Genomic DNA, 10625 nt, shown 5'->3' on the forward strand with positions numbered 1-10625 from the left:
TATTTTTTTTTGTATAAAAGTAATTATGTGATGTAAAGTAAGGATATTTGTGAAAAAAAAAATAGAGTATTTAATGAAATGTTAACTTTGTAATTGGATAAAAATATATAAACATTTAAGTGGACGGAGGGAGTATTTTTTAAGCTCGAAAACAAAAAAAAAAAAAAAAAAAAAAAAAAAAAAAGTAAATATATACTTTTATTTATAGTATAACTAATACTTTTTCTGTCTAATTTATATATATATATATTATTCACAAAGATATGTAATTTTTATTTATATTAAATAATTTTTACATGTTTTTTAATTTATATTATTTAATATTATACTAATTTATAAAAATATCATATTTACATATACATTTTTATTTTTTTATTTTATTTTAGTAATTCATATATATTTTTAAAAGTAATCATATTTTATATCACAACCCATTGATATAATATATTATATTCATTAAACCCAAATAACATAAAAATTGAAAATAAAAATGATTTCATATCTCTTTTTCACTTGACATATAAAATTGACAACTGATAATTAAATCTTCATATTCTCTTATTTTAATTCTCTACCATATAGAAAATGCAGATATTTATTTGAGAGTACCATAATTTTAATTTTTCTTTCATTTACTACTTCGACATTTATATTTTTCATAAAAATAAATTTTGTTTACTTTACAATTTTTAAATTGTGTATTATTTAATTTTTTTTATAATAAATTTTATTTTATTTTATTAAATATTTTATTTAAATCACTATTCAAATAAAAAGATTAAATAAAAAAAACTAATTTACTAACTAAATATATTTCATATTTATTTGCTAAAATATATTTTATTCAATTTACCGTTTTGATAATTAATTATTTTGTCTCATGTAACTCTCCTTTATTATATTTTTTTTGAAGTAAATTCTATTTTTTTGAACAAATAGAATAATTAATTTTCAATTCTTCGTTGAATTTATTATTATTATTTTTTCTGCAATTCCATATTTTATTACTATTTTTCTACAATTCTATCACCTAATGAAATATATATTTTAAAAAAAACGAATATTGTTAATTGCATTGTAACAAAATTAAGATCAAATTAAGTAAGAGTAAGAACTATAGAAGTATGTTTCTTATGGATAAGTTTGAAGAAAATTGATTTGAATTTAGTATTAAAAATAATATTTAACAAAATGGGTTGTGAAAAATTTATTTTTTTAAAAAAGAATTCAAATAGTAATTTTTTAAAAAATTGGCAAAAGTTTTATTATTTAATTCTCATCATTTGTAAAATAGACAAATTCACTCTGTAGAAATCACATTCATATAATTGTTCAAAGTAAAAATAAAAAAATAAAAAAAAAAAAAGTAAACAAACCATCTACTAAACATTTTATCTTGTATATGCATTCTGCATTTTTTCTATTTCATTTTTTTTTTTTTATATCTTTAATTTGTTCTTTTAAATAATTATTTTTATTAATATACAATTTAATTAATTACTAATTATATTTTATTTACCCAAATATCGTTACACGGATATGTTTTATCTGCATAGTTGACCTTTTATAATCAATTAATTCTCACTACTGACATTGTCCCAATTGAAGTGTCCAAATTCTTTTTCCCCACTAAATTGCACCTTTATTTATAATAATAATAATAATAATAACTTTTATTAAGTTATTGTGAATGAACATTGCAACATAGTCCACTATGGTATATTTTTAAATAAATAAATAAATAAATTAGATCATTAAATTATTATGTGGTGCCCCTAATCTGAAATTTTAATTATGCTTAATCAAAATAATTATGCAATTGAAATGAATAATAATGAGGTATTTAGCACTTAATGATGCTCCTTACATGAGGGGTATTCTTGTCAATTCACATAAGCATTATTTTATTTTAATGAATTTGACTACATCTGAATTGGTGATGGGTACGTGCCTATTTAGGTTTAATTTATATAGAAATTTTGAAATAAATTATAAAAATAATTTAAAATTGATAATTTAATTTAGTACTTTATGAGAAAAATATACTTAATTTGATATTATAGTGTGAAAAACGTATTGAATAATTTTATTTTATTTTTCTATTAGAAATATATATAATAAAATTAAAGTAACCCAAATATTATTGTTTTTCTTTAATTTAAAATTAATTAATTAATTAATCTATATTTAAGGCAGCAGACATCGCCCCCACCATATGAGTTATTAATTTTTAAATCTATTGAGCACATAAATTAATTACAATTAATTATTATTTACTTTTAGGTTATTATAGATAAATAAATAAATAAATAAATAAATATATATATCTCGCATTGATTTTAATTTGACTTGGATCATAAACTTTAATTATCAGTTCAATATTAAAGAATAAATTCGTCACAGTCGAGAATCCATTTTTATATATAAAGAATATTGTACCTTTAGTGTGTAAATTAATAATTATTGATTTTCTTCGTAAAATTTATTCTATTTCTTTTAAATTTTTAATTAAAAATTTAAAAATACTCTCGACTATATTTTTATTTTTTATCATATTTTCAATAAAAATATTCATTTATTATAATATCTGTGTCTGGACTCAGATGTTTTAATTTTACCAGACAGATAAAATACTATAATGGTACGTATTAACCTCTGTCGGACTAAAAAATACTCGTTGTAACTGTAAAATCGATTATCTAATTCTATGGTCATTTTTAAAATATTCTTTTTAAAAAATATTTCAAATCAAAGTCAAAATTATTTATTTTGCACAATTTTAATAAAAATAAATTATTTTATTTTACAGAATAGCATACTTCCTCAGTCAACGGATAAAATATATATTTACTTTTGGCGCATAGTTTAAGAAATAATAGTATCTTAAATATAGTGGGTAGGTAAAAGTAGTGTAATGATATTTTTGCCCTTAGTTTTTGGTATAAAATTAATGATATGATGTAAAGTAAAGATATTTGTAGAAAAAAAGTGGGGTATTTATCGAAATAGCTACTCTGTAATTGGACGGACAGAGGGAGTATTACAATACTATTTAAACAAAAATTCAAATCAAACATCACATTTCAAATTAATTCCAAACTACAACCAAATATTGTATTTTACTAAATATATATATATATTTTTTTTTTTCTCTAAAAGTTGTCCCAAATTAAGAATTTTTTTTTAGTAATATATATATATATATGTCCCAAATTGAGAAATTTTATTGCCTAATTTTCAGCAATGAAAAAGTGTTTTAACCCTAAGTCAATAGTAATAATTATAAAGGTTTGCAAGTTAATGATGGATTTCTTCCGTAAGTTAAGCAGTGGATTGCATACCCTAAATATATATATATATATATATATATTATTTTAATTAATTAATTAATTAATTAGCTATCATGAAGGTCTTTTTAAATGCTCAACTTGACTTAATATGAAAAATAAGTTTCAATTCAATATTATGTACTTGTCTTCTTCAAAAATAGCAATAAAAATAATGACAATCAATATATATTTTTAATAACGGTAATTATATATAGGTATATATATATATTTTTTTTCATATTTTTAGTAAATTCTTTTAAAAATAAATATATATATTTGAAAAAGTTACATAACGAAAAAACTTTAATAATTTATATGTTTAATGGATAATTAAAAATTTTCTAGTTAAAATATAGATTACGGTTGTATATTTTTTTAATATAATTTTGTTATATGTTTTTAAAATAATATTTTCATTTTCATTTTCATTTTTAACTATAAATATCTCAAATTATAATTATTAAAAATATAAAGTGTATTGATTTATTATAATTATTTTATTTATTTTTTTTTTTTTGCAGTTATGTTTTAAAATTTAAAAATATGACATATTTTTATATTTTAAATAATTGTAAAAAATATTATAATTGAATTACATATATAAATACTATATATTAAACAATTTTAATATGACATAAATATGATCATGTTTGAACGATTGTATTGATTTTCTGTAAAATTTAATTATTTTTCTAAAACGGTGTTCAAATCAATTATCATGATACCAAAACCGATTAATTTTTGTTTGAATGTGATCATAATCGACCAAAAATAATAATTATAATTTATAATAAGATTTAAAATATTTATTTTTCCCTAAAATATGTATTTTTATTTAAATGTTGGGCCCTACGATGATATGTGCCATTGGGCTTATGGGCCATACGGTGTTGTTTCTTGTATATAACCCTTTTCTACATGTTGGGCTTTTTTATATTTGGGCCCACTTATTATGGGATAAGTTAACATAAATACCTATCACCAATTACAATATGGTTCAATTTAGATAAAATATTTGAAATATTTAAATTTTTTTAAAAATAGTACTCGTGAAGTCCGATACCATCACTTATTATATTCACAGTAATTTCCGTGCCCAAAATCCACTTGGCCCAATGGATTCTTTCCACGTGTCGGTGCGCCAAAAAAGATGCTCCCATTGAGCCTTAGGCCATCCACAACGCAGAAACCCATCCAGGGTTTCTTCCCATTCTCTCTCCTATGCCACGTCAGTTTCTCTCTCTGCCACGTCAGTTTCTCTCTCTGCCACGTCACGAAGAACTCCAACTATATTTTACATTCACATCAAAGAACCCTTTAAAATCTTTACTTTTTCCACCTCATTAAATATTTTATCTATTTATAAAATAAAATTATATTTTGCAATCATATTTTATTCTTATAATATTTAATAAAAATAAAACAATTATTTAGCATAAATAAATAAAAATAATAATTTCACACTTTGCATAATAATTAAAGTTAAATATTTAATTTTTTTATTTCTTGAAAAATATATTTCAAATTATAAATATTAAATAAAATTTTATATAACAAAATTAGAATATAATATTTTAAATAAAATAAATTATTATAAATATAAATAAAAAAGTATATATTATAAATATTATTTTTAATATTTATTGAATAAGAAAATGGACCATGGCCCACAAAAATTGGAAGAAACGGTACACTCGCAATGTACCGTTTTTTATGTTAATTGGTGTTTTAATTTTTTTTTATTTAATAAATGATGACGTGGGAGGCGCTTCTCAACAAGCGTCTCCCGTTGTGGATGCCCTTAGTATTTATTCAACACTCTCATTTTCTACAGTAATTTCAAAATGAGATTTGGGAAAAATGTTTGCATATTCTATCACGCAAATCTCCAGTTTCTCTCGAATATTCGCCGAAAATTCCATGAGTTTGCTCAGTTTGTACTGATAAAATTATTGATCGGAGGCGTTCCAGATTGCTGTCGAATAATTTTCGCAGGTGCAGGAGGAGGAAACATGTATGGCTCTGGAAAAATGAAGAGAGTTACTGCTGAATTGGATAATAAGGTGAAGGCGCGAATCGTCGGCGAGGATCGATCGGAGCTCGATTACGTCACCAGCGGCAGCGAGTACAGCGGTGGAGGTGATGACAACGTCGTATCGTTGAGTTTACCAGAGCTTTTTTTCGATTTCAGCGCTCGCGACGTCGGCGAGTCGTCGCTGGACAGCGGCGACCGTGACTCCGTTTCCGAGTGCGAGTCGTCGATTGACGAGAGGTGTTTGCGGTTTGTGGATTTGATTAAGCCGATTTTGTTAGATCGGACGGATGAGTTTAAAAATGTGCTCGCGGATGAGGTTTCGAAGGCAGTGAGGCGGTTTGCGAGTGTGGAATCGGATAAACGGACGATGCGGAGGTATGTGATGGCGGCTTTGAGAGATTTAGGGTATAATGCGGGGATTTGCAAGACGCATTGGGAGAGATCCGGCGGAATCACCGCCGGAAAGTACGAGTTCATCGATGTTCTCGAAAAAAACTGCTCGTCAGCGAGATATTTCGTCGATTTAAATTTTCCGCCGGAGTTTGAGATCGCGCGGCCGACGAATTCGTACGAGCATCTGTTGCAGCACTTGCCGGCGGTTTTCGTCGGTACAGCCGACGACTTGAAACAGATTGTGAAGTCGATGAGTGACGCAGCGAGGATATCGTTGAGATTCCGAGGCCTCCATCTGCCGCCGTGGAGGAAGAATCGGTTTCTGCAGAACAAGTGGTTCGGTTCCTACCGCCGGACGACGAACCTCTTTCCGGCGACGGCGAACCAGACTAACGCCGTTATGTACTTCGCCGTTGGTTTCGATAGCGCCGTCAACGACGGTCGTTTGGCGCGCTAGCCGTCTGCAGCGCGTACCAAAAGGCTGCAGTTACGAAAATAAATTTCAATAAATTTAAATTATTTTATTAATTTCTGAGCCTTATCCTGTGAATATATTTTGGTGTTTACGCGGCAAATGCACAACGGACGCGGCGCCGCGGGTAATGTTGGCTCCACCGTCGGATGAGTTCAATCGTGCGGTTAGAATTCTCTGACTCGATTATCCTTCCGTCTTTTGAACCTCTTGGCTCGCTAATATAATTTTTTTTTTTTTTTTTTTTTTTATTGAGTTAAACAATTACCGACCTTTTAAAATAAACTTTCGAATAATAATGAATATATTATTATTTTTATATAAAATATTATTTAAACAAAAATTACATATATTCCTAATTTCTTTCGTGTATATTGTATTAACTGACAAAATATGATAATTATTTTAAAACTTGCTTTATTATTATTAGTATTCCCAGCTCGTCTAAATTCCTGAAAAATGATTAATTATTAATTTATTGGGCTTTTTAATATCCATTAAGAGTTAAGGGCCCATTTGTTGTCCTCAGATGCAATAGACACAACTAATGGGCCCAGTCGGATTTTAATGTTTTCACACATTTGTTCGGCTTTGCTAACATAACATAGTACATTTTTTTAATTTTCGGTATTAATTTAAACCATATGTTGATCATTTATTTTTTATATATTGATTGATGCAAATCATCAGTGTTACATGCAGTTCATTGTAAATTCAAATTTTTTGGGATTGTTCTTTCAATCTTTTTTCTGAGCAACACAATTTTTGATAAATGATAAAAAATATATTATTTACATATTTATACAATATATAATATATATTTTTTATTTACTCAAAAAAATCAATATTTAATATAGTATAATACTATTTTTTATATTATTGATCCAAATTTTCAAACTTAACTAAAAAACACTTACTCTTAAAAATACAAAATGAACATAACCTTTATATATATTTACATATTGTTTATCAAATATAAAACATTATCATTTTTTAAATAAATTTAACTCAACTTGGGTGTTTTTTTTTTTTTTTCTAAAGTCCACAGTTGCCCACGGTTTTCACAAAAACCGAAGCATCAAATAACATTATAAAATTAAATTTTAGACTTACAAAAATGATTGGAGTGACATGCGATACTTGAAAATTGTACCCATTTTAAAAAATAAAATTAATAACAACAGTTAGTAATTATTATTTTTAAATATATCTTAATAGTAATAAAAAAAATGAAAATGAAAACTTCATTTTTTCTTTTTTTAATTAAACAAAGTAATATATTATTATAAATCATTAAGTACTCCCTCGGTTCATTCTTTAACAATGTATCCATTTTTTCATTTTTGTCTGCCCTATAACAAAATATTCATTTCCTTTTTTAGTAATTGTACTCTCTACCTAACATTACAGATATCTTTCAAATTTACAATATATTACACAAATTTCATTATCTTTATATCATACAATACTGATAAGAGCAATTTAATCTTTTTATCTTTACTTCTACTACATTCCAATATAATACTAATATCTCTAAAACTCCATATAAAAAATAAATGAATATATAGATATTGGACGGAGGAAATATTAAAATAGTTGGGGAACATAAATAAATATACCACCCACCACACCATGTATTAATTATGTTATTACATATACCACACATGCATCAATATTAATATTAATATATATTTATTTATTTAGATGAAATCTTTAACAATCACCAGTTTTAAATTTAAATACAAAAATTAAGATGCTTGTATACTCTTTAGTCTTTAGTAGTGTACAATGAATTGGTTGTTTGATTCTTTCACAAAATATTTAAAAATTAACAAAAATTAAAATAAAATATTTTAACAATACTTTTATAATTTTCAATAACAATTATTAATATATGTATACAATAAGAAAACAAACTTTTATTCATTTTTTTTGTTCTTGTAAATAGTTCATACATTTGTATGTTTTTATTTCTATTTTTTCTTAATATTCTTGGGTTTCTTTGACTTTGATTTTATTTTTAATTTAAATAGCGTTTTAATGTGATATAAAATATAATATATATTTATTAAAACCGTTACACTGAATAATAATAATATTTTGATTTGAAATATAAATTAAACATACCCCCTCCCAAGATCTTGTTTCGGCCTATCGAACGTCAACTTCTCACAAGCTTTACAAATTGTACTTATGTGTTTGTTTGTGAAATTTTGATTTTAAATTTGAATTTTAAATAGTAAATAGTAAATTCTATCTCTCGTGATCTTGCATAGTGTAGGGCAACCTAACTATATTTATATATATATATGTATAATTTAGTTTTTATGCTGATTGAATTAAATTTAACTCGGTCAATATAAATTAGCAAAGTGAATAACACAAGTTAATACAATATACTATGCATATGTTGACAATACAAAATATAGTTTCGATATATTATTGATTTAAGCACAATACAACGTATAAATTGCACAATTTACATTTTTATATGATACTTCATCTGTCTCAATTATCTAGAAACATTTTTTTATTTTATCTATCTTAAACTCCTTAAAATATTTTTAAAATAGAAAATCACTTATCACCCAAATAAATATATATATATATATATATATATATTTATCTCTCATTATATCACATCAATTTACAAATGATCCTAATAGTCAAATATTATGCAATGTTTGAGACATAGAGAATAGAATTATGTTATGTTATATATTTATAACCACCCCCATATTTTAAACTCTCAAATGATGAATGAAAAGGATTTATGAAAAATAAAATAAAATAATGAATATTTTTGCTATGATAAAATAAGCAACCCCTTTAATTATTGTTGAATATTTGTGGGAGCAATAAATAGAACAAAGAGAAGATGATAAGAAGACCACCGCACGAAACGGAGGAAGAGAACCGTAGAGAATAATTAATACTCTCTTCTCTTCCTCCTACAAAATTTGTCCTATTTTTCATTTTCGTTTGTCTTATATAATTGTTATTTTATTTTTTTTAAAAATAATTATACATTTTAATTATATTTTAAATATCATAATTTATAATTTTCTTAAATTTAATTAAACTATTTAATTATCTTAATCTTAATCTATAATTATTTTTACTAATACACTTTTTCATTACTTACCGATTATACTTTACCTAAATTTCCATATCTACAGTAACGCGTCCAAAATATGTGGGACGAAAAAAGTAATAATTATTAGAAATACAGGTCAAACTTTGACCAGCATTTACATACCCTCCGTTCTATATATATATATATTTTACTTTTACTTAAAATATAAAAAAATATTAGATATTATAAAAATAATAAATAATATTATGCAATTCAATTGTGTCAACCAAATTTCCGCCGAGAATTAAATATTGGGAAATGCCCTAAGAGACTGGTAATATGTAACAACACCCAATCATATATATCATTCTATATTTATCATCAATCATTCATTATAAATATATAAATATATACTTATTATTTTGTCATATTTTATTTCCTACTTTAGTATAAAATATTATACTAAATTAAACCTAAAAATATTTTAGATAATACGATTTTGATAAATATATATATATAAATCTGAATTATTTTACAAATTGTTAGTATTTTGAATGACAATAGATAAAATTTAAGTGCAAATAAAAAAAATGCTGTAAACACTACAAGAAAAAATCATTTTTGTAACTAAACTTTTTTGTCTCTAAATCTACTTTTTCCATTACTAATGACATTAGAGACGGAATTAGGAATGAAATTACGTTAGCGACGTGAACTTTAGGGACGGAATTCCGTTACAAATAGATTATTTTTTTTGTAGTGAAAAATTTGAAACGTCTCAAGTTAATAATAACAAAATTCTGAAATGGGGTACTTTGATTTATTTATTTATTTTATTCGTTATTTAAATAGTAGTTCGAAATTGGTGTTTTGTGATATAAAATATTATATTTTAATTTTAATTTTAAGAAATCATAATAATTACATAGTAAAAAAATGAAATCAAACTTAATTAATATGATGCTTTTTGTACTATGTAATATCTTTTAAAAATGAATAGATAAATAATATAATAACCAAATCAGTATATACTAAAAATTGATTGAGGAGCTGACAAATTAATACTCCCTCCGTCCCACATACCATGTTCACATTGTCGTTTTTGTCCGTCCATTTTATGTCACGTTTTTTTTTGAAAAATAATTACACTCTAATCTCATTTTAAATTTATTAATTTATTTTTTTAATTTTAATTAAACTAATTAGTTATCTTAATATTAATTTATAATTATTTATATTATAGAATAATTATTTTATTAATATATGATTAATTATCTACTAATTACATTCCTTCTAAAATACCGTGTACAGTGTAGCAGA

General features: G+C 24.3%; 1 protein-coding gene across 1 annotated transcript; it reads left to right on the plus strand.

Annotated features, from left to right (window-relative positions):
- The first annotated feature begins 5160 nt into the window (after positions 1-5160).
- Positions 5161-6401, plus strand: LOC127239363 (uncharacterized). The gene has a single exon (XM_051257467.1). The coding sequence runs from the start codon at positions 5174-5176 to the stop codon at positions 6212-6214; it is 1041 nt and encodes a 346-aa protein (XP_051113424.1). The 5' UTR covers positions 5161-5173; the 3' UTR covers positions 6215-6401.
- Positions 6402-10625: the final 4224 nt, after the last annotated feature.

The sequence above is a fragment of the Andrographis paniculata genome, unplaced genomic scaffold (genome assembly GCF_009805555.1).
Source record: "Andrographis paniculata isolate CXL003 unplaced genomic scaffold, ASM980555v1 Contig77END, whole genome shotgun sequence".
Classification (NCBI taxonomy): Eukaryota; Viridiplantae; Streptophyta; class Magnoliopsida; order Lamiales; family Acanthaceae; genus Andrographis; species Andrographis paniculata.

Bases quoted from the DNA above. Each gene is read 5' to 3' on its own strand.
- LOC127239363 (XM_051257467.1), top strand. From the start codon at position 5,174: ATGAGATTTGGGAAAAATGTTTGCATATTCTATCACGCAAATCTCCAG.